The 25,329-nt window shown below is 43.2% G+C and overlaps 1 protein-coding gene across 2 annotated transcripts in view; it reads right to left on the reverse strand.

Moving 5' to 3' along the window:
* Positions 1-25,329, reverse strand: part of LOC124776568 (acetylcholinesterase-like) — a 200,990-nt gene that overhangs the window by 164,114 nt on the left and 11,547 nt on the right. Inside the window, exon 1 of one of the 2 annotated variants that reach the window (XM_047251611.1) lies at positions 9,281-9,333. The exons of the other annotated variant lie outside the window; for it this stretch is intronic. Within the exon in view, the coding sequence (XP_047107567.1) occupies positions 9,281-9,295 (15 nt within the window). The 5' untranslated portion in view covers positions 9,296-9,333. Of the gene's footprint in view, positions 1-9,280; positions 9,334-25,329 lie in introns of those variants that run through there. 2 annotated transcript variants of the gene reach the window in all.

Below are 25,329 nucleotides of genomic sequence, written 5' to 3' on the forward strand. Positions count from 1 at the left end.
TGTCAAATAGTCAAACTATGAGTGGTATGATCCCCCATTTACAAGAATTATTTTACTTTTATGTGTTTAAGGACGGCTGCTACTACATGAGCCAAGCGTTGATCATCTTCAGCTCATTATGCATTTCGTAGCAATTTTCTGCTAGCGTGATATGCTTGTACATACCTGTGGTTACAACATACGTATGCGATGTGGGACGTATGGCATGCAAGTAATGTACCTTCTCTAGCATCTATAGCACGGGCCGAGGGGGGACGGGATTGTTTGGCACGGGGTGGCTATAGTCACGCTTTCGCTGCTTGAGCAATTGCAGATGGGAAACTATTTGCTGTATGGGTACCCAACTTTATAGAAATTATGTTCGGACTGTGCGCTGCAGGATTTTCGGTGTGCATTACAGTTGCAGACAGTCAACGTTGGTCTGTACAAGGTGAGCAGGGCTTTACTCGTAAAACTGTTTTATCAAAACAACAGCAAACTTGGCTGCTGCTCTTTGCGAGTGTCGACGCATTAAAGCAATATGGAGAAGTCCTCTTTCCTCGCCGGGGTTGAAGAACTGCAGATTCATGAAATGCTCCTGGGAGATGCCGACGGCCAACTACGCCACAAATTGTTGAAGAAGTTACTGGTGTCGTGGCTGAGAACGCTGGACATAATATGCGACCTTAAACAGTGCACAAGCTGTGTCACGACAGCTGAACTTCCCATGCTCCACTGTTCGAAAAGTGCTACGAACAAAAGATTTCTTAACAAAAACAGACATTGTTAATCTATTTAGTATTCGCATTTTAGTGCAATTTTGTAACCATCTCCGACGTTCACGATTTGTTCTTCAATGCGATACGGCAGGAATGTCCCTTGTCCTGAGTTATTGCAGCTCAAAAATGTGATGGTTCTACAAAAATAGTCTTTGTCAAAATAATTTCTGACAAAACAGCCTTTGTCATTTGACAAGGGCTATTTTTGTGCGAAAGCATGCGACAGTAGAACCTAGATGTTCATTGTTGCCTTCGTAGTACTTGTTGGATTATTCCAGTCTACTCCTTGGCAAATGAAGGGTCAGTGTCTGTGGTTCTGTAATGAATTCCGAAGACAGTGTTCGTGGCCTGAAACGCTGAAAAGTCAACAAAGAAAGGAAATATAATAAAGAAGAGTCCGAATGACTCATGATGCTACTACAACAGAAGGCACTCATGACTTTTCACGAAATCTCTAGTGTTCGACTACGCACCGTGCAATACCATCTGATCTCAAACATAGACTCTCCGAAGGATATGCGAGGCAAGCACAATACCATTTCTCGTTCTGTTCCTCGTCCACTCAGAGACCTTGTTGAACATCACATTTCTTGAAACCAAGGATTTCTCATTACTCATGCCGTAAGAATTTGTCTAGTACGTATCTGACTGAAATTCCAGCCGTGAAGAAAATTCACGAAGTTTTTCTGGGCGTATGTCAAATTAATATCGCCTACAAACTCAACTGGGACGTGTTCAATACGTTCAACAAATCATTTGGATATCCTCGGTGTGACAGTTGTTCTACCCGTGTCTCTACAGTGAAGCAGATATCTGCTGCTAGCGCCAATGACAATTCCGGATTCAGTGTTCAAAAAGAAGTTGACTTAAGAAAAGTGGAAGCTTTTTATGAAAAAAATAGTTCAAACAGTATCCTCGGCTGGTGTTAGTGGCAGTTGCATGTTTCGATTACACTCAAACCTTCCTGTGCCTCAGATGACAGTAATGCACTATTTTATGCGAGACAGCAATGGTATTATGTTTCCGGTGAACACGACCGTGTTAGTGATGAAGCTATAACGAAGGAGTTGCCAAGAATGGGCAGCACGAAGAGACCTCTTCGTTGTTTCATTACTTCATAAATAGGCAACATCTGGAGAGAAATTTAATTTCGATTCCAGATGGAAGCGCAGGTCAGTATAAAATTTTTCACATTACGTATTTTCTCTGTTTTGATAGTGCACAGCCAGAAAATGTTCAACAGAATAACTTACATCTTTCTAATGAGAGGTCATTTTTCTTCGCCAAATGATAAAGTTTGTCCCTTATTTCACGTAAGAAACAGAATCACGTTGTTAAAGTACCTGATGACTGGGACATTGTCATTACCTCTTCTCAAAAACATCCAACACATTTTCGCAGCTGCAAAGTGCATCACTCAGTGACATTCATCTTGAAAGAAGCTGTTGAGTACTACTTCAAACCGTCTACGAAAAAACGAAATTAAACTGAAAGAGCTAAGGAAGTATGAAGTTGAAGCATCCACGAGTTATGTTCCTGTGCGAGGCAGTTATACAGGACCTTGGTACACGGTTGCATTTAAAACAATATGGAGAGTCCACGTGAGTTAACTTTCAGTCAGATTTACAACACTGTACTCATGTTCAAAAAGTCGAAAGCTCAAGACCTCAGGGAATTTGTTCCTTCTGTGACGAGTGATAGCCAAAACTTTTTTAACACACTGACTGCACGTGGAGAGGAAGAAGATGGGCCAAACATGGATATGACTGAATCTAAAGACAGTAGTGGAGAGGGCAAGTGAACGTTTATTTGACCAATTCTGTGTCTCTTTAATGTAATTTAATCTCTTGTTCTATAAAAACTCGCACATTGTGAGATTTATGCGGTATAATAATGCAGACAGCGACTCACTCCTTCATATTCTCAGCTACATTTTCTGACTAAAACAGTCTGGGTCAGTGAAGATTGTATTTTGAAAAAAAAAAATCTTATTATACGCACTAAAACGTATGTCAGTACAGCGTTACAAAATCTTTTAGACATTTTCAAGAAGCAACATAAAGAATACAATTGATGACAAGAGCACATACAACTATTTAGAACGTCTTTCAGCTCTCCTGAAAAATGTAAATTTTTGGCAGGGGTTTTTTTATTGTAAAGTATTCTTGTGAAGGGGTATCTCTAGTGCGGTCCCAGTTTGTCGTGGACGCAGATGATCTGTTACGCAATTAATAAATGTTACTCTGTCATGTGGAAATTAAAATGTTTTACTGTCAGTGGTTTATTCGTTGTTTCTCTTCCTCATGTCCTTACAAATGTCAGCACAAAGTTTCATTGTCCTATGATCACTCGTTTTTGATGAGGCCCTCCCAAGTACTGAACGTTAAAGAACCTGTTCATTACTTTCCGCAAAGTGTTACAGAATGTCTCCTCAGGTCCATTACCCAACATAATGACCAGATTTGAACGTAGCCGCAAGCTCACAGTCCAGAAAACTAAAAGCTAGCCATCTCACTAGAGTTGTGGCAATTCGTGAATGAGTCGTTCATTTGAACGACTCTAAATAAAGAATCGTATGAATCGAATCGTGATACGGACGAATCGCCGTTCAAAAGAAACGTAAGAACGATTGCGTGTTTCCGAGTCTGGACGATTTCAAGACCCAACGATTCAACGACTTATAGTACGCTATGCTTCAAAGGCAACTTCCGAATCATGCCGAGTCGTACCGAATGATTACGACCGACAGATGGCTGTCAGGTGGAAGATGCCTGTGAACAAAGGAAGCTCGGAACTAACAAACTAAGTCCGTGGTCCGTAATATTACTCGACTACTCGTGAAAACCAAGCTGACATTTGGCGGTGGCTGACGGGAACCAGCGTAAAGGCATTTCCCATTTACTATCGCTACCATCAGCCACCGCGCCGACGTCAGACGATTAATGCTTGTTTGATCCATTCTATTTCTAGAATACGAAGCAATCAAAGTACAAAGAATCTCTTTCGAAAATAGCTTGAGTAAAGAAAGTCTGCTGGAAAAAAATTGTTTAGTTGCTGTATTTATGAAAATTTGAAGAATGGACAAAATCTTCAATATAAAAACTTGAAGTTGGGATCTGGTCACCGCGGTTAATAGCAACAGTAAACCATAAGCAAATAAGCAGAAAGCTGACTTTAGTACCCCCTTGTGCGCATGCGCGAGCTATTCCTATATATAGTGCAATTGCGCTGATTCGTATCATCCTACGTTTTTCTGTGCTCTTTCCAATTCCACAGTACCTTATATTTCATAATAAAGCAGCTGTCAGCCCTCACACACTGCAAATTTAGCTTAACTTTTGTTTCGTCGAAATACAAAGCATAGGTATTTTGCTTTTAATTTGTCTGAGAACTTGCTTCTGCCACTACTATTTATGTGAGAAGACGACATACTTCTAAAGTGTAGGATGCAATCGTATACAGCGACATTACTTCACTGCTAATTTGCTAATTCTGTTACTTCCACCAGTGCTGCCACTAAATGGCTGTCGCACTAGACCAATATTACAGAGCCTATACAGAGAGAATATAGGCTCTCTAACCAATAGCTTTCTTTGCGGATCGCCGTGTAATACCGTCTTTAAACAAAAGCTTTTTAATTAAACAAAAGCTTAATTAATAATTTCAAGTTCGAGGTTTCGAATGTTATCGTGTTCAGATTCATATTAAATTTTAGCGAAGTAATCTCGCTGTATACGATTTAATCCTACTGTTTAGAAGTATGTCGTCTTCTCACGTAAATAGTAGTGACAGCAGCAAGTTCTCAGACAAATTAAAAGCAAAATACCTTTGCTTTGTATTTAGAAGAAATGAAAGTTAAGCTAAATTTGCTGTGTGGGAGGGCTGTCAGCTGCGTTATGAATTACAAGGGTGATGTGGACTTGGAAAGACATCTTGGCACAGAAAAACATAGGATGATATGAGCCACACCACGTCTGCCTCACTGCTAGATTCTGCTACTATAAAACAGACGTCTGTAGTTAGATACGTTCAAGCCACACAACCAAACTAGCATGCCACGTAATTTTGCATCACCTTTCGCACAAATCGACTCCTCTCTCCTGGCATACTGAAATAAAACAATAGATGCAACCAAATCAAACGTGACCTTTCATCAATTAAGGCATTACACGTATAAATCGAGAATTACACTTGTAACGTCATATGCATGTTTACTCATAAATAAACTATTTCTGGTATATCTTATCATGACAGTTCGATTCTAACCCAATTGACAATTTCAGACATGTCCTGCCATCTGTGAGTAAGATGTAGAACTTTTTGCATTCCGTAAGAATCGTGCCATCGCAGACTAGAATGAATCGTGAAAGAATCGTGAACGAATCGTAGGAATCGATTCGCAATGTGAGATTGAATCGTAGGAATCGAATCTGGAAAAAGAATCGTGTTGTCCAACTCTACATCGCGCTTTGCTTGCCGCCGTAACAGTAGTAAGCACGTGTGACATTCACGAGAGGTCGTAATAACTCTGGCGTGCCGAGTCGCGCCTTGCGTAACGTCGCTGCCATTATCTGTGCCGGCGCGGTGTGTGAGCAGCGTCTTGCTGCGAGTTCACTGCACAAGGTCGTTCGCTGGTTGCCAGCCAGCCTCGTTAAAGCGCTACAATGGGGAAACCGCTGTAACTTCTCGCCAAACGACGACTGACGAGTATAACTATCTGAACTATGCTCTCGCCTTTTTCAAAATTGTAGTATCACGAAGAAATCTTCAGATTGGATAAAATACGTACAACATGTAATCTATATTGAAACAAGCAGAAGCCTACGTCTACAGAGAACTAAATAATTTTGGGGACGTAAAATAAGTGTTCGGTGTATATGTGCTAAGACTACGAGCTTCTCTGGATTCGCTGCATCAAACCAGACTGTATTGACATGTACTCTTCAGAAAATGTTCCTAACAGGTGTGTAACTTGTGATCCAGTCCAAAGCTCAGAGACATATACGAGCTTCATTAGGCACAAACCATGATGCGTATTATGGGAGACGTGCCGTGTTGAGTTGAACCGATCAATAGCAGACGTCGCCATTAATCTGTGACATAATGGTGTCGCGGCGTGTGACTCATACGTGAGCGATCAGAGGCAAGAAAAACACTGGCAATTTTCACTTTATTTCGGTATTCTGTGTTTGACTGTAGGTTGTAGTGAGTGACTAATCAAGAGCCTACCACGAGGCCCAGAACAGGTTGGTACGTTGTGAATGGCCAAGCCAAGGAATGTAAACATAAAATGTTAGTTCTAGTACCATACTAATATCTAGTGTGTTAAAGGTCCAGCTTAGACTAAAAGACGACAGGCTGTTTGTGAGTTAGTGAAGACAACGAATGTGATGTCGGGGCAATAACTATAATTTTTGTTATGGCGTCTATTTAAGAATACTGGATTTAGATAAATGCTTTATTTCTGCCACTTTGATGACGTCATGGGTCGAAGATGATGGGTGGTATCGGTAGGTTAAATACTCACGACGTGACAAATGAGAAGGTAAATCAGGGACGGAGCGGTTCTTTCCTTAAGTACGAGCTGTGCCATGTTCCAACACAGTTTTGGAAATGTTGTGGAGGAAGAACACGACTTGTGGTTATACACTACTTTGTAGTACAATATTGATTCTGATTTGTTTCAGTACAACCAGTGCTCATATCTACGCGAACTTGCGAAAACTGGCACGCCATTGTGCACACTAGATATTAGTCCTGATTTGCCCGAGAAGTGGATGAGTTGCACAAGACAGATACGGAGTTCGTCATTGTACCTTTTCCTAAGACAGCGAGCGAATTATATTAGCGCGTCTCTATTGTTATCCATTCGGTTTATTGTGTACGTTCGAACCAAAAATATTTCAACATTCTGATTTAAAAAAATGCTAAAAACTATTACACTTTACAGTAGTCAAGAGGCCTGCTCTGTCAGTGAAATTAGAAAGGTTCTCCCTAAAACTCGATAAAAACTATGTAAGTAAGGTCAGGCAAAACACACACACACACACACACACACACACACACACACACACACCAGTTATGGTTTCTCTTTCCGTTCACCACAATATACATCTTCTTGCTATCAGAATCAGTAATATATCTAGGTAGACTGGCATATGATGGGTCAGTCATCCTAAAACTTCAATTGTAACAGTGGAATAGATTTGTGAATGGCCTATCTGAAGGTTGCTGTCCTCTGCCCCTTTTCCCTGACAATGGCCGCTTTTCATTGCCACACATACAGTGATTACCTGCCCTACCTTCACGCCTTCTTTCAGAAGCTGAGAAACATTCCTTGCAGTTCATGCTAGTTTGGTTGTCAATGTAACTCTGTCACAGTTTTCCCTCATACAAAATTCTCTGTCGAGAATATGTACAGTCTGCAGTAGCCCTGGACTTCTGCACACCAAAATATTACAATAGACTAACCGTTATTGCTGAGTGAAGATCGATATGACTCATTCTGTGCTGGTGTTCATTGCTCATAACTCTCACACATATAAGGCATATTCGAGAAGTAAGGACCGTTGGGGAGTTCAGGACATAGTTCCGCGAATGAAGCATCTTCTATTATTGTGTATGAAGCCGCGTAATTTACAGTCTTGATTCAGCTGTTTAACTGTAAGTGAAGACAAAGAACTATGTCTCTCGTCAATTTTGAGTACAAGGGGTTACAGCAGTCCAAAATTATCCGGAATTGTGCTTAGTTTATGGGTTTACAATAATGAATGAAACAAAGGTTAGACAAAGGTGTCAAGACGAAACAGCCGTACAAACGTGTGTGCTGAACAGCGCAATGGCAGCTCGAGTTTCCAGAAACATAAAATCGTACAAGTGGAACTCGAACTGGTATATGTTCGTGAATAAGGGTTGGTGTTCTGTGCTCTGGTTACTAAATTTTCTCATGTTGTACGTGCCATTATTTACACAATTGTCTCAGAAAAGCTCGGATTTCGCCAAATGTATCCAGGATGGGTACAGAAATTGCCTACTGACCGACACAAAGAGCATAGAATGTCAAGTGTAAGAAAGTCTTGAGACCTCTGTCGACAAGATGTACATTATATGATTTCCCACATTGCTACGGGCGAAGAGCCGTCAATATCCTACACGTACGGAGAATCAAAACATTCAGTGCAGTGGCATCACTCAGTTTCGTCAAAACCAGAAAGTACAATCAGTCACCTTATTCGAGTCGAAAAATGATGGTTACCCTCTTTTGGGACTAAAATGTCATTCTTTTAGTTGTTTTTCACGAATTGCGGGTCAACAACTGCAGCTGAAGTGTGCTGCGAAACGCTCACCAAACAGACGTGTCAGCTAAAATCGACGGCCGGGTGAACGGTCACAAAATAGTCTATCTACATGACAATGCGCCGCAATACTTCCCAAGGATAAACTTTCCACCTCTCACCCGGCAGTCTCGAACTCATACTCAGCGACTGTCATCTCTTTCTAGTACCTGAAACAACTTCTCGATGTACAATGACAAGAACCACAAGGCAGCACTTGTCAACTGTTTCAGTTTTTGGACGGAGAACTACTATGCACATGAGTTGTCGCAGGTTCGAATCCTGCCTTGGGCATGGATGAATGTGATGTCCTTAGGTTAGTTAGATTTAAGTAGTTCCAAGTTCTAGAGGACTGATGACCTCAGATGTTAAAGTCCCATAGTGCTCAGAGCCATTTTTTAAAAACGTGTAATATAAGTGCGTCAATACGTACTGTGCGCAAACAACAGCAAGGACCTCAGACATTTCAGTAACATTAAGAAGCCGTCAGGTTTACGTAATTTCAAAAATGTGAAACAACAAGGTAAAGATAATTACTAATAATTGATTCAAAATGTAGATGAACTATTATTATTATATCAACAACATACTTTTTAAAGAGATACTGATGTATAAGTAGGGCACAGAACCTGAAAATTGGTTTTAGCATACTATTAGCAATATCAACGCGTTTCCAGTAACGTGTACTGCCAAGCAGGAGGTACTTTATGACAGCCAAGAAAAAAATTCAAGAATTCAGATTTTATTAACCGTTTTTGATTTTTACTCACAGCATACTTTTAAAGAGATATTGATGTGTAAGTAAGGTCCCGAACCTGAAAACACTGAATGCGTCTTTCATCGTGGAAAGTAACATTTTGGGTTACGTTTTACTGAAAAACTTATAACATTTATGGAGCTTGGCAAAATAATTTATAAATATTTCTCAAAGTTTTAAAACATTAAGTAACTGGCTAGTTTACAGTATTTTCAAAAGGTGGGCATGTAGAATCCCTCCCCCCACCCCCGCTTGGTATTCTGAGTTAAGAGCTTCATTAAAAGAGAAAAGAACACATGGTAACCGTTCACATACCCATTGATTAGTATGATGTTACCGTAAGTCATTATATTAGGCGAGTCAAAGAACATGGTACTGACTGACATAGCGCCGAGCGATGAAACCCGTGTGGACAAACAGTGCGTACGTACCTTTCCGGCAGGCATGCTGAGCGAGTCGAGGTCAATGCCTTGGCCACCAGTATGCGCCCTTGTCGCACATCACGTGATGTCTCTCGACGACGAGTCGCTGCCACGCCGACATCTTTCGTCTACTGTCGGAACTACCATGCGTGCCTTCTGTGCAATTACACAGCAGGAACTGTAAACTGTCGCGCACCACACGGGAAAAAGGTATACGATGGATCAAGACAAGAAGCAAGGCGTGTTGCACTCAACACTGCTAAGAGGCACTAAAAGCAATGGAGTCGAGAGAAGGTCTACACTTCGAAACGCAACGAAACCTGGGCGACAGGATGCTGTGGTGCACAGGACTTCACGAGTTTGGCAATGGACACGTTGGAAGTAAACACACAGAGGCCAAGATCAACGCCGCGAACATATATTTACAGTGTTGCATTTATGATAATGACTGTGTAAACATGCGGAAAAATCAAATGAATTCGTTTCTTTCCTAAAACCTTTACGCATTTACTATTGTGCAGTTTTAATCATTTTCTGTTCATTAGCTTCAAGTGTAGGCGTTACCACATATGTCTGCTTAGTTCGTTACGCCACTGTCAATGAGTCTCAGATGTGGTGACTTCTTCGGTCCTTTTGTTATGAAGCTCAATAGTGGGGCCGCTGAAAGAACGTCCATGACAGCTGGCGGCAATGTTGCCAAAGCTGCTTCGCGGCTGTTTGTTGTGACGCTGTGTCGGTCGCTCGACTACGATTGTCACATCGACCCGTCCAGAGCAGTTGCAACGCCGTACTACTAAAGCGTGAGAAACCGATAAAAAACTCAGTCGATCGAAACGTACTTTCTTCGTAATTAAAACGATAAGGATTGCAAATATGTCGAGACAACGTAAAGATTATAATTTTACGGTATTTAAATATATGCGATTGTGTATCTCCTTCCGGAATCTCGCGGGAGAGGCCGTAGTCCATAGTCTTTAATGAGAGAGTCATCATTAGCCACATCTATGTCATTGTCATTATCTTCACTGCTGCTGGTCCTGTCACCTCCTAAAATAATTACTAATTAGCGGAAGGTGCAACACATTATAACCATTTTCTTCCGCAATTTTATCAGTGTTTTAAGTGATATTACGTAATTGATGCGCTGTTACGATTCCCATTTCCCTATCAAATGAATCCATGCCGTTCTTCTTTAGCCATCCCACTTACCCTGCTTCTACATGGAGGGACTTTGCTTAATTGGACGGAATGATATCGTGCATCGTTGAATTTCATAGTGAACTTCGTTTCCATCTTTGGAAGCAAAGAGTGTACGAACCACATCTTAAATTTCGTTGCCGTCATTTCCTCTTTGTATTCCATACATTTATTTTATGTAAACAACAGAGTATTTGGAACAAATCAGGATGACTGTTCTAGCATGTAAAACAATGTACCGACTTCCTTTCCCAAAAACAAGTTTCATTGTTCCTTGTACCGTGTTATCAGTCCACGCCGTCGGTCTGAAATGACCAGCATTTACCCATGAATCGTCCAACCAAACGATTTCATGAGGTTTGCACTTCGATACTCCCTCAAAAATAGCATATTCAGGAAACGATATCCTGCCCGTTCAAGCAGAATTCTTCTTTCAGAAAACGTTATCAATCGTAAACCTATCTTACTAAATACCAATGAAAGACTGGTCTTTCCTCTGAAAAAACAACGCACTGTCTCATAGTGAAGGAAGGAGGTTCTTCCGGATTGGATATTCTTCCAGTGCTTAATAGTTCCACAATATACACTGAAGCGCCAAGGAAACTGGTATAGGCATACGTATTCAAATACAATGTAAACAGGCAGATATGGCGGCAACGCTTGTATAAGACAAAAAGTGTGTGGCTCGGTTACTGCTGCTACAATGACAGGTGAACAAGATTTAAGTGAGTTAGAAGGTGGTGTTATAGACGGCGCACGAGCGATGGTTCACAGCATCTCCGAGGTAGCGATGAAGTGGTGATGTCAGGAGTCCGGCAAAATATCAATCTCCGACATCGCTTCGGCCGGAAAAAGATCCGGCAAGAACGGGACCAACGGCGACTGAAGAGAATCGTACCTAAAGACGTGCAACCCTTCCGCAAATTGCTGCAAATTTCAGTGCTGGCCCGTCAACAAGTGTCAGCGTGCAAACCATTCAACGAAATATCATCGGTATGGGCTTTCGGATCCAAAGGGCCAGTAGTGTATCCTTGATGACTGCACGACACAAAGCTTTATGCCTCGTCTGGGTCCGTCAACACCGACATTGATCCGTTGATGAATGGAAACATGTCTCCTGCTCGGACGAGTCTCGTTTCAAATTCTATCGAGTAGATGGACGTGCACGGGTATGGAGACAACCTCATGAATCCATAGACCCTGCATGTCAGCAGGGGACGGTTCAAGTTGGTGGAGGCTCTATAATGATGTGGGGCGTGTGCAGTTGGAGTGATATGGGACCGCTGATACATCTAGATACGACTCTGACATGTGACACGTATGTAAGTATCCTATCTGATCACCCGCATCCATTCATGTCCATTTTGCGTTCTGACGGCTTGGGCAATGCCAGCAGGACAATGCGACACTCCACACTTCCATAATTGCTACAGAGTGGCTCCAGGAGCACTCTTCTGAGTTTAAACACTTCCGCTGGCAACCAAACTCCCCTGAGATGAACATTATTGAGCATGTGACTGTAGGCTTTCCCGGCGTAAACTATTGATGCAGGTTTCTCGGGTCTCCAGCCGGGTGGTAGCGTTGATATCTCGCGACGTTTCGGGAAGTGTCATACTACCCATCTCCTCTTCCCGAAACGTCGCGAGATATCAACGCTACCACCCGGCTGGAGACCCGAGAAACCATCATCATTGAGCATATCTGGAATGCCTTGCAACGCACTGTTCAGAAGAGATCTTCACCCCTCGCACCCTACGGATTCATGGAAGGCCCCGCAGGATCCATGGTGTCAGTTCCCTCCAGCACTACTTCAGACATCAATCGAGTCCATGCCACGTCGTGTTGCGGTACATCTGCGTGCTCGCGGGTGCCCTAACAATATTTGTCAGGTGTACCAGTTTCTTTGGTTATTCAGTGGATATACATCACTGAATTGCGTCTTCTTGAAAATTATCGAGTTTCGTCGTTTTAGCTGCACGCACTGCAGTTTTCTGTTGGAGACGAAAGAGCAGCAGTTTTTCCCAGTAGATCTCTATCTCATTTCTTCCTCGCTGTTGTCTTCACAGAGATCGTTCTGATTCTCATAGTTGCAGCTACTCTTTCGGCAATGGTCTAAGAAGCCCGCCTACATAATGTACGAGGATTTAAGGTAGCACCCCTACCTACGTGCTTGAGGAAGAGACCGCTCGTACTGGCGCTTATGTGTCCCCTCACACAATGCGCTCCACTTGTGTGAACTGTCATGGACGTTCTTTCAGCAGCCTGACTTCGTATAATCAATGTAAGACATCTACATCAGCGTTTCTCAACCTTTCACTACTCGCAACCCAAGTTTGAATCATAATTTTCATCGGCCCCCCCTGCCTCCTTCCTCATACGATAAAGATACAGTCCTTACAAATTCCCAACATAAGTAAAATCATTGCTGTTTTGCAACACAGATCATCTACATTGACAAAACCAGAAACGATGGCCCTCTATTGCTCTGTCCTACATGTAGCGCGCTAAAGCAGGAACACAAAGAAATGTTCTCAAATGTTGATGAATATGTTAAAACTTACAAGGTTGACGAAAACACACGAAAAAACTGTTTGGCAGCCATTGAACATCACGCTGGAAAAGAATTTTAAAACGTATCGATCCATTTCAAAATACCCTCGTTGTCTCTTACCTGCAGAAGAAATTTTCATAGATTTCGCGGCAACTGATGAAATGAAAAGACTGTTTAGTCAAGAATTTTGGGCAGGGAATATTGATGAGTTTCCTGCACTGAAAATAAAAGCATTTCGTATACTATCACCATTTTCAACGTACTACCTTCGGGAAACGGATTTTTCTGTGTTGGATGCCTTGAAGACAAATTACAGTTCTAAGATAAACACAGTAAAAGAACTCAGAGTGTCTGCTTCTAACACTAAGTCCTCCTAAGAAAATCTTTGCCCTGCAAGCTAGGTCCAAGGAAGCCACTAATAACTACTAAACTTCTTTTCAATTTAGTATTAAAAAGTTACTTATTAACTGCATTGTTCACTACTGGTCCAATACTGTTGTACACTCTATTAGTGTCAACCTGAATTTTAAATTTTTATTATACCATCAAGCATATGGCTTAGTTTCCTTTTAGTAAATTAATACATTCTTGAATTCATATATTTTACATTCAAAAAGCTCGCCCCCCCCCCCTCCCACACCAACTACTGTTATTACGCTCTCCTAGGGGGTGTGGGGTGTGAGAGGGGTGCGCCCCGTAGGTTGAGAATCGCTGATGTATATAAACATTCTGAAAACCACACACTGAAGTGACAAATGTCGTGAGGTAGCGATATGCACATATACCGATGGCGGTTGTATCGCGTACACAAGGTATAAAAGGGCAGTGCGTTGACGGAGAAGTCACCTGCACTCAGGTGAGTCATGTGGAAAGGTGTCCGACCTGATTATGGCCGCACGACGGGGATTAACAGTCTTTGAACGCAGAATGACAGTTGGGGTTAGACGTTTGGCACATTCCACTTCGAAAGTCGTTAGGGTTCAAAATGATTCAAATGGCTCTAAGCACTATGGGACTTAACATCTGAGGTCATCAGTCCGCTAGACTTAGAACTACTTAATTCTAACTAACCTAAGGACATCTCACACATCCATGCCCGGGGCAGGTTTCGAACCTGCGACCGTAGCAGCAGCGCGGTTCCGGACTGAAGCGCCTAGGACCGCTCGGTCACAGTGGCCGGCTAGTCGTTAGGGAATTCATTTATTCCGAGATCCACAGTGACAAGAGTGTGCTGAGAATACCAAATTTCAGGCATAACCTCTCACGTCGGACAACGCAATGAGTTGTCAATAGAAACAGACAGGCAACACTGCGTGAAATAACCGCAGCAATCAGTGTGGGACGTATAACAAACGTATCCTTTAGGACAGTGCGGTGAAATTTGGCGTTAATGGTCTATGTCACCGGATGTTCGACACGACTGCCTTTGCTAACAGCACGACATTGCCTGCAGCGCCTCTCCTGGCCTCGTTACCATACTGGTTGGACCCTACATGACTGGAAAACCGTGGTCTAGTCAGACGAGGCCCGATTTCAGTTAGTAAGAGCTAATGGTAGGGTTCGAGTGCGACACACACCCCATGAAATCATGGACCCAAGTTGTCAAAAAGGCACTGTACAAGTTTTGGTGGTGGCTCCATAATAGTGTGGGCTGTGTTGACATGGAATGGACTGGGTCCTCTGACCCAACTCTACCAATCATTGAGTGGAAATGGCTCTGTTCGGCTACCTGAAGACAATTTGCAGTCATTCATAGACTTCATGTTCCCAAACAATCATGGTCTTTTTATGCATAATAATGGCCAAGACGCCAGGCCACCATTTTTCGTTACTGGTTTCAGGAACACTCTGGACAATTCGAGAGAATGATCTGGCCACCCAGATCGCCCGACATGGGACGTAAACGAGAGGAAACTCGATGCACAAAATGCTGTACCGGTGACACTTCCGCAATTATGGACGGCTGTAGAGGCAGCATGGCTCATTATTTCTGCAGGGGACTCCAACGAGTTCTTGAGTCCATGCCACGTCGAGTGTGCTCCCTGCCGCCGTTGGATAAGCAGCTGCAGCAGCAAGTCGTATACTCCTAGCTCACTCATTTGTTACATAGTTTAATTCTTAATTTCTTTGCGTGTTTTTGGTACTTGCATTGTTTAATTCATAAATTTCGGGCGTATTATAGTATTTGAGAGTTGTAGCATCGCGTTTTAGTACCTGAATAGTGTAAAATCGCGTAGTCTCCTTCCGCCGCCGAGCAGTGTGTCAGCAGTGCGCAAGTAGCAGCATTACTGCATTTACTAGGCAATCTTGTATTATAATAACCGTTTAAATTTTGTGTCGATTTGTTTGCGCTCTCTGTAGATTAGTTCAGACGTTCTTTGCACAACAGTTTTTAGCATGGATAGGGACTGCAACTGCTGTGTTCGGATGCAGGCTGAGTTGGCATCCCTTCGCTCCCAGCTTCAGGCAGTGTTGGCTTCGGTCACACAGCTAGAGGCTGTTGCCAATGGGCATCACTGTGGGGGTCCGGATGGGGGTTTGTCGGGGACGGCCAGCTCGTCCCACACATCCCCCGATCGGACTACGACTGTGGTTGCCCGGGATACTGCCCGCATTGAGGCTGATCCCTCACCTGTGGTAGAGTGGGAGGTCGTCTCAAGGTGTGGCAGGGGGCGAAAGACATTCCGGAGGGCTGAACGGAAGGCCTCTCCAGTTTGTCTGACGAACCGGTTTCAGGCTCTGTCTCAGGCTGATACTGATCCTCGGCCTGACATGGCTGCTTGTCCTGTTCCAGAGGTTGGCCCTCAGTCTGCAAGTTCCGGGCGGTCGCAGAGGGTGGGCTTACTGGTAGTTGGGAGCTCCAACGTCAGGCGCGTAATGGGGTCCCTTAGGGATATGGCAGCAAGAGAGGGGAAGAAAACCAATGTGCACTCCGTGTGCATACCGGGGGGAGTCATTCCAGATGTGGAAAGGGTCCTTCTGGATGCCATGAAGGGTACAGGGTGCACCCATCTGCAGGTGGTCGCTCATGTCGGCACCAATGATGTGTGTCGCTATGCATTGGAGGAAATCCTCTCTGGCTTCCGGCAGCTATCTGATTTGGTGAAGACTGCCAGTCTCGCTAGCGGGATGAAAGCAGAGCTCACCATCTGCAGCATCGTCGACAGGACTGACTGCGGACCTTTGGTACAGAGCCGAGTGGAGGGTCTGAATCAGAGGCTGAGACAGTTCTGCGACCGTGTGGGCTGCAGATTCCTCGACTTGCGCCATAGGGTGGTGGGGTTTCGGGTTCCGCTGGATAGGTCAGGAGTCCACTACACGCAACAAGCGGCTACACGGGTAGCAGGGATTGTGTGGCGTGGGCTGGGCGGTTTTTAGGTTAGACGGCCTTGGGCAAGTACAGAAAGGGAAACAGCCTCAACAGGTGCGGGGCAAAGTCAGGACATGCGGGGACCAAGCAGCAATCGGTATTGTAATTGTAAACTGTCGAAGCTGCGTTGGTAAAGTACCGGAACTTCAAGCGCTGATAGAAAGCACCGAAGCTGAAATCGTTATAGGTACAGAAAGCTGGCTGAAGCCAGAGATAAATTCTGCCGAAATTTTTACAAAGGCACAGACGGTGTTTAGAAAGGATAGATTGCATGCAACCGGTGGTGGCGTGTTTGTCGCTGTTAGTAGTAGTTTATCCTGTAGTGAAGTAGAAGTGGATAGTTCCTGTGAATTATTATGGGTGGAGGTCACACTCAACAACCGAGCTAGGTTAATAATTGGCTACTTTTACCGACCTCCCGACTCAGCAGCATTAATGGCAGAAAAACTGAGAGAAAATTTGGAATACATTTCACATAAATTTTCTCAGCATGTTATAGTCTTAGGTGGAGATTTCAATTTACCAGATATAGACTGGGACACTCAGATGTTTAGGACGGGTGGTAGGGACAGAGCATCGAGTGACGTACTGAGTGCACTATCCGAAAATTACCTCGAGCAATTAAAGAGAGAACCGACTCCTGGAGATAACATCTTGGACCTACTGATAACAAACAGACCAGAAATTTTCGACTCTGTATGTGCAGAACAGGGAATCAGTGATCATAAGGCCGTTGCAGCATCCCTGAATATGGAAGTTAAATAGGAATATAAAAAAAGGGAGGAAGGTTTATCTGTCTAGCAAGAGTAATATAAGGCAGATTTCAGACTACCTAACAGATCAAAATGAAAATTTCTGTTCCGACACTTACAATGTTGAGTGTTTATGGAAAAAGCTCAAGGCAATCGTAAAATGCGTTTTAGACAGGTATGTGCCGAGTAAAAGTGTGAGGGATGGGAAAAACCCACCGTGGTACAACAACAAAGTTAGGAAACTACTGCGAAAGCAAAGAGAGCTTCACTCCAAGTTTAAACGCAGCCAAAACCTCTCAGACAAACAGAAGCTAAACGATGTCAAAGTTAGCGTAAGGAGGGCTATGCATGAAGCGTTCAGTGAATTCGAAAGTAAAATTCTATGTACCGACTTGACAGAAAATCCTAGGAAGTTCTGGTCTTACGTTAAATCAGTAAGTGGCTCGAAACAGCATATCCAGACACTCCGGGATGATGAAGGCATTGAAACAGAGGATGACACGCGTAAAGCTGAAATACTAAACACCTTTTTCCAAAGCTGTTTCACAGAGGAAGACCGCACTGCAGTTCCGTCTCTAAATCCTCGCACAAACGAAAAAATGGCTGACATCGAAATAAGTGTCCAAGGAATAGAAAAGCAACAGGAATCACTCAACAGAGGAAAGTCCTCTGGACCTGACGGGATACCAATTCGATTCTACACAGAGTACGCGAAAGAACTTGCCCCCCTTCTAACAGCCGTGTACCGCAAGTCTCTAGAGGAACGGAAGGTTCCAAATGATTGGAAAAGAGCACAGGTAGTCCCAGTCTTCAAGAAGGGTCGTCGAGCAGATGCGCAAAACTATATCTCTGACGTCGATCTGTTGTAGAATTTTAGAACATGTTCTTTGCTCGCGTATCAAATCCGTTCTGGAAACCCAGAATCCACTCTGTAGGAATCAACATGGATTCCGGAAACAGTGATCGTGTGAGACCCAACTCGCTTTATTTGTTCATGAGACCCAGAAAATATTAGATACAGGCTCCCAGGTAGATGCTATTTTTCTTGACTTCCGGAAGGCGTTCGATACAGTTCCGCACTGTCGCCTGATAAACAAAGTAAGAGCCTACGGAATATCAGACCAGCTGTGTGGCTTGATTGAAGAGTTTTTAGAAAACAGAACACAGCATGCTGTTATCAATGGAGAGACGTCTACAGACGTTAAAGTAACCTCTGGCGTGCCACAGGGGAGTGTTATGGGACCATTGCTTTTCACAATATATATAAATGACCTAGTAGATAGTGTCGGAAGTTCCATGCGGCTTTACGCGGATGATGCTGTAGTATACAGAGAAGTTGCAGCATTAGAAAATTGTAGCGAATTGCAGGAAGATCTGCAGCGGATAGGCACTTGGTGCAGGGAGTGGCAACTGACCCTTAACATAGACAAATGTAATGTATTGCGAATACATAGAAAGAAGGATCCTTTATTGTATGATTATATGATAGCGGAACAAACACTGGTAGCAGTTACTTCTGTAAAATATCTGGGAGTATGCGTGCGGAAAGATCTGAAGTGGAATGATCATATAAAATTAATTGTTGGTAAGGCGGGTACCAGGTTGAGATTCATTGGGAGAGTCCTTAGAAAATGTAGTCCATCAACAAAGGAGGTGGCTTACAAAACACTCGTTCGACCTATACTTGAGTATTGCTCATCAGTGTGGGACCCGTACCAGATCGGGTTGACGGAGGAGATAGAGAAGATCCAAAGAAGAGCGGCGCGTTTCGTCACAGGGTTATTTGGTAACCGTGATAGCGTTACGGAGATGTTTAACAAACTCAAGTGGCAGACTCTGCAAGAGAGGCGCTCTGCATCGCGGTGTAGCTTGCTCGCCAGGTTTCGAGAGGGTGCGTTTCTGGATGAGGTATCGAATATATTGCTTCCCCCTACTTATACCTCCCGAGGAGATCACGAATGTAAAATTAGAGATATTAGAGCGCGCACGGAGGCTTTCAGACAGTCGTTCTTCCCGCGAACCATACGCGAGTGGAACAGAAAAGGGAGGTAATGACAGTGGCACGTAAAGTGCCCTCCGCCACACACCGTTGGGTGGCTTGCGGAATATAAATGTAAATGTAGATGTAGATGTACTACACTATGACGGGCATAAGGAGGTCCCACACGATATTGGGAGGTATCCTGTCACTTCTGTCACCTCAGTATATGTTCGTTTCGACCTGGCCCTTTTCTGCTTTCTTCTTCAAGACGTAGAAATTTCATCTAAACTTCTCATATTATTATCGTCTTCCTGAGCAATAAAATATCTAGTAAGTCTGAAAACGAAAAACTATCAGACTATTCAAACATGATAATTGTTTCTTTGACCATCATAATTCATAGTTTTATCGACAGACACAAAGAATGTACAGCTGTTGGACAATGTAATACTCCCTCCACATCTTCATACGTGTTCCACAAACCACTGTCCAGTATGTAGTGGAGAGAGTACTTCGTGTCAGTGTTAGATGCCTTGTGTCCTATTCCATTCACGTACTGAGCAGGAGAAAATGACTTACACTGCAAGAAATGCCGCAGCCAACCAGCTTATGGCCGGTTGCAATGCTTCCTTCAGTGTAGTTTACGAAATCAGCTGCCGTGTTGTCCACCCAAAACGGATAAGAGAAAAAATGACTATCTATGTGCATCTACTTGTATGTTAAACATTTGTGTGACCTGTCTTAATCCTAGTAGTGTGTCCATAAATTCGGTCAATGCTTGAAGTCGTGCCTACACAGGAACTCCAAAAGATAGAGCAATACTCTAGAATCGTTCGCATTTGTGTCTAGTATGCCATTTCCTGAGTATACGCACTTTCGCAAACATAAATATATCGCAATCGCATGTTTTCACCCTCTTAGGTCTTCGTCCCCTTTAATATTGCTTCTTGCTGTTACCTACAAATATTTAAAAGATCTGGCGTGCTCCAAATCACGGAATGGCGAGATCTGCCACTACCGGGGCCGCAGATGCAAAGGCTCGCAAAGCGTTAACCCCGTTTTACACGAGACGTGCGACACGAATAAGAAAGTCGTCAGCTACTGCGGCGCTCCACGCGAAAGACGGTCCAACTATAAGAAAGTAGGTGCCCGTCTAGTCACCTGCTCTACATGTCTACTGCGTTGGTTGTCAACTTCCTGCAAGTGCCTCGACGACATAAATTCACTTTTCGAGACTATGTCCTTTTGTAATGACTATTGTATTTATTTGAATTTTAGACGGACAACGTGACGTTGTATCACTTGATTTCATGCAGTGTATGTGAAACAAAGTCGCTTACGTGTGTAATCAACTTCATTATAAAAGGTGGAAATCACGGAGAAATGTTACGTTTTTGTTGGCAGCGTTAATTTGCTCGATGGAGACAAGGTTGTCCTTTAATGAGAAGACACATGGTGGCTCACCTCTAATTACATCGTGAATGCATGTGCAAGCGAACAAGAATGTATGTTTAAGAGTAACTTCCCGATAGATCCGAATCGCTGGATTACATTCATTTCCTCACACGCATGTCTTATCGGTTAAATTACAATGAATGTTTATAGCACATGTTTTATCTGTTGATTATTTATGTAACGGACAAAGTAAAACGTTTCGTTGAGCAGTAGAGACAATTCACAAGGAACTTGGCGCCGATTGTCGGTTGGGCTCCCCATTAGGCCGGTATTACACTATCAAATTTCTTTGTCAAATATCTTTGTCCAATATCTTTGTCAAAGATATTTGATGGTGTAATAGGGAACTTTGTCAAATGTTGTCCAATATTTGATCAAATCTAGGGCCTCGCTGTAGATTTGATCAAAGTAGTCGCTTGTCTTCTGTTCACTGTAATGTGACATATTGCCACATGGAGCACTAGCATCGCTGCTTTCTGTCGTCTGTAGTGTTTTTATAAACATTGCAGGTAAATACAATTGGTGTGTGCCAACACCTACAAAATTAATAGAGATGTATGATGCTGATGAGGCGCTTTACAACGTGAGGCACCCTGAATACAAAAATAGATTACGAAGGTTGGAGATCTGACCTGACCTGACCTGACCTAACCTAACCTAACCTAACCCTCTCCTGTAGCAAGGAATCGGAGTGTTACAGTGAGCCTGTCTTCTGCAGATGTAGCAGTTCTTAAGTGAATATTGTGCTTTGTGATATGAGGATACACTTCACTGAGCACATACAGAAACATATGCTCATCCATTCTTAAGTAATTGATGTACGACTTGACGTCCTCCACTATAAGCTCACGTATCAAGTTTTGTTGAATGCTTTTATCGTGTCGTCGTAAAACCCACGGCTTCACCCAGGTTTGTTTCCTTTTTTTTCCCGCTTCTCTTCCGCATATGCACACAGTGCAATTGTGGTACATGCAACTGCTGCGGTTAATAACAAGTTGTTGTTGTCAGCCATCTTGAACTTTGACGAAAAATTGGATGACTGTGTAATACTCCTCCTAGCGCTACGTCAAAGATCTTTGTCAAATATATTTGACGGAATACTTGATCACATCTCTGATCAAATCTTTGACAAAGAAATTTCATAGTGTAATACCGGCCTTAGGTATTCTGCGCCTGCACCAAGCATCTTCATAGCTTGAGAATATGATCGATCCTATTCCGTCTAAAAACGATCGTACGCGTGAATTTTGTGAAGTGGCCCCGACCACCGATTGAGGCCGGAGGAACCGGTGCATCACACGACGGCAAAACCTGCAAGGAATATGGTTTAAGAATCAACCGGGAGAGGTGTGTTTCTGTCTGCTGCCAACAAGACAGCCATTCCCTCGTACCGTGCCTGTATTGAACGGTCATTTCTGCTGTGCTATTTTGTCCCAGTAGCACTGTAAGGAAGTTGCTGAACAGACGTCTGTCGCTAACATGATTATGTGGCAACAATGGGATTGCGTCAGACAGCTGCTGCCATTACAGCACGTTCATGTTGAACAATGAGGTTGTTACTAATAGAGCATTATACGATCTCAGAGGTCAATGAGCTGGCGCTGAAGCAAATACCCTACATTTACGTTACTAAATGCTTCCGGCATTTTGCCGATTTCTGTGGCATGAGGGCTAGAGCAAGACGCGACGGTGGAAGAAGCAAAGCATATGGAGAGTACGCTGTTCGTCCAAAACCAAGACTTGTTTTATTCACGGCCTATAAGGAACATCAGCGCTGTAACTACGGCGGCAGCTTAGACTAACAACTGAAAAACAACAGATATGCATTCAGCCAATTAGTTGTGATCAGGCAGTGTTAAGTATCTGACGTGCGACCCTAGTGTATCAACACTGCTGTGTCATAAAAACCAGTGAAATAACATATTTGAATCAGTCGTTCAAGACATTCTATATAACGTTTTGATGAAGAGAAAGGTTTGTGCAAAGTTTGACATGCACACTTTGACTCCCGAGCGAAAACAACGACGTGTGGATGCCTATCAAATACAAAATGCAGACCACTGCAAACCACTATGAGTGCATGGCAGAGGGTATTCAGCGTGGTACCAGACGTTACGGATTCTTCGCATTCCAGTCGCGTCTGGAGCTCAGGACGAATGACTGCGTGCTGCAGTGCGTCTAATCTCGCCTTCACTGTCACTGCAGGAGCGATACGTGAGGGTTCGAATATCACTGGATTCGTCAGTTAATCTTCTTGTGACAAGGCGGAATACCAGAACACATGTCACCTGGCCGCATTTCGCGTCTATCTGCTAATTATGAGTTTTCAAAATTAGCGTAACGCTCCCCAGTTAGTCAAATAAACCTCTGACCTTTTGTGCTTCCTTTCTTTGTATACGTTCAATTCCTCTGTTAATATCTGGAATTCGTCCCACACACTTCGGCAATATCCTAAGATGGGATACTATATCATTATTAAGCAGTTTCCGTTATGGGACTGACAGCATTTTCTCGGTGTCCTGCCAACGAACCGTAGTGTGTTGTCTTGATTACCTGCAACTGAGGTTGTGTGATCAATCTACAAGACGTCCCTAAAAAATGTCACATCCACGTATATGCATAAGTTAACTAACTTGTATATTGCTGACTAGAAACTCGAAACTTTGTAAATACGCTTGCTCGGGATAGTTTTCGTTATCTTCTAGCGCCTGCCAGGTCAGGCTTTTCCAACATCTCTGTGATGCTATTCCACGGATGAAACAAATCCCTGACGATTCGTGTTGCCCTTCTGTATACAGGATGTCCAAAAAAAACACCGAGAATCTTTAGGGACAGCTTCGTTATGCCTAAACAGGAAAAAAAGTCTAGTAAACATGGGCATACCTTATGAGCTTTGAGCACCTATTCATCTTCGATACTATCAAATACATCTTTTCTACTTCTAGCTCTTTGCTTTCCATATTTTGGGAGGAGGCAATATGGAACAAATCAAGAAAAAAATTTAGAGTAAACATGGACCCTAAAACGCGTACCTTAACAGCTACGAGTACTTTCTCAGTGGAAGAGCTTTCTTTCACACTAGTGAAGATGAACAAGTGTTCATACCTCTTAAAGTGTGCATCTTAGACCCAATCTTTACGGAACTTGTTTCCTTGGTTTGGTGTATACTACCTCCTTCCAAAATATGGGAAGCGAGGTCCTTGCAGTGGAAGAGGTCTGTTCCACAGTATCGACGATGAACAAGTGCTCATAGCTCTTAAAGTATGCATTTTAGAGACCATGTTCACCGACATTTGTTTTTTGTTTTGGCACAAGGAAACCGTCCCTAAAGCTTGCTCTTTTTTTTTGGGGGGGGGGGGGATACCCTCTATATGTTTTGTAACCAATCTCCTTTGCAGACTTGTTGCAGTTTTCCAACTATCCTATTAATGAACCAAGGTGTGTTACTTGATTTACGTAGTGCTGAGCCCATAAAATCATCCAATTTCATATACCAACAAAATGTTACTCTGTGGTATAAGTACCGTAAGTTGAATGATTTCAGTTGTGCCTCACGCATATTGTACTCCTACGATACAACATTTTTTTCGTCCTGTAAATTTCACAATTTTACGTTACTGAACATTTAAAAGAAGTTGCCACTCTTTGCAGCACGTATCAATATCTGACTGGATATTTGTATAGATTTTTTCAGATAATATTATACTTTTGCTGCTCTCAAGATTAGGTTTGCATGATCGGCTGCCTAAATAAAAAATTCAACAATAATTTTTATGTGGCTGATTAATAATATTGCAGGAGTTTACAGTAGTACCTACGATAGACCATCCATTGCGTTGTCCTAGTATCTGGTGTTGCAAGACCACTGGAAGTTGGCCTTAACTCATCTGTTAGCTATTTTTTGTTATTCTAGCGCAAATAAAACTAACACACACTACAGAATTGAGGTCATGCGGTATTAGCCGAGCGGTCTCGGCGCGGCAGTCATGGACTGTGCGGCTTGGCCCCGGAGGAGGTTCGAGTCCTCCCTCGGGCATGGGTGTGTGTGTTTGTCCTTAGGATAATTTAGGTTAAGTAGTGTGTAAGCTTAGGGACTGATGACCTTAGCAGTTAAGTCCCATAAGATTTCACACACATTTGAACAAAGAATTGAAAAATTTCAATTTATTTGACAATCGCTCCGCAAAGCATTTAACCCAGGTAATTTCTGTAACGTAATCTCACCAGTTGGGTGGGTTCACTGTGTCTGCCTGTTGTTCAAATTCAAATGGCTCTAAGCACTATGCGACTTAACATCGGAGGTCATCAGTCCCCTAGAAGTTAGAACTACTTAAACCTAACTATCCTAAGAACATCACACACATCCATGCCCGAGGCGGGATTCGAACCTGCGACCGTAGGAGTCGCGCGGTACCGGACTGAAGTGCCTAGAACCGCTCGGCTACCACGCCGGCTCTTCCAGTTGTGCCATGAGGCACGTGCAGTTCGTATGCACGTATCCGAATGGACAGCGGCCATACGAGCAGCACATATTGCAGGTTAAATATTTTGTGGCGGCGTTCGTAGCGACAAACAATTCGCTGTAGAAACGGCTTACGAAGTCACCGCCACACTTTTAATAGCGGGCCGACCGGTCCGCTGGAACAGTGAACAGAAAGATGAAAACCCAAACACTCTGATTAAATAAAAGTCGGTACTTATCTTTATTAACGAAGATACAGAAACACAGTAGTGAACTCCGTGTCTACAGAG

Source organism: Schistocerca piceifrons, chromosome 2, assembly GCF_021461385.2.
Source record: "Schistocerca piceifrons isolate TAMUIC-IGC-003096 chromosome 2, iqSchPice1.1, whole genome shotgun sequence".
Taxonomy (NCBI): domain Eukaryota; kingdom Metazoa; phylum Arthropoda; class Insecta; order Orthoptera; family Acrididae; genus Schistocerca; species Schistocerca piceifrons.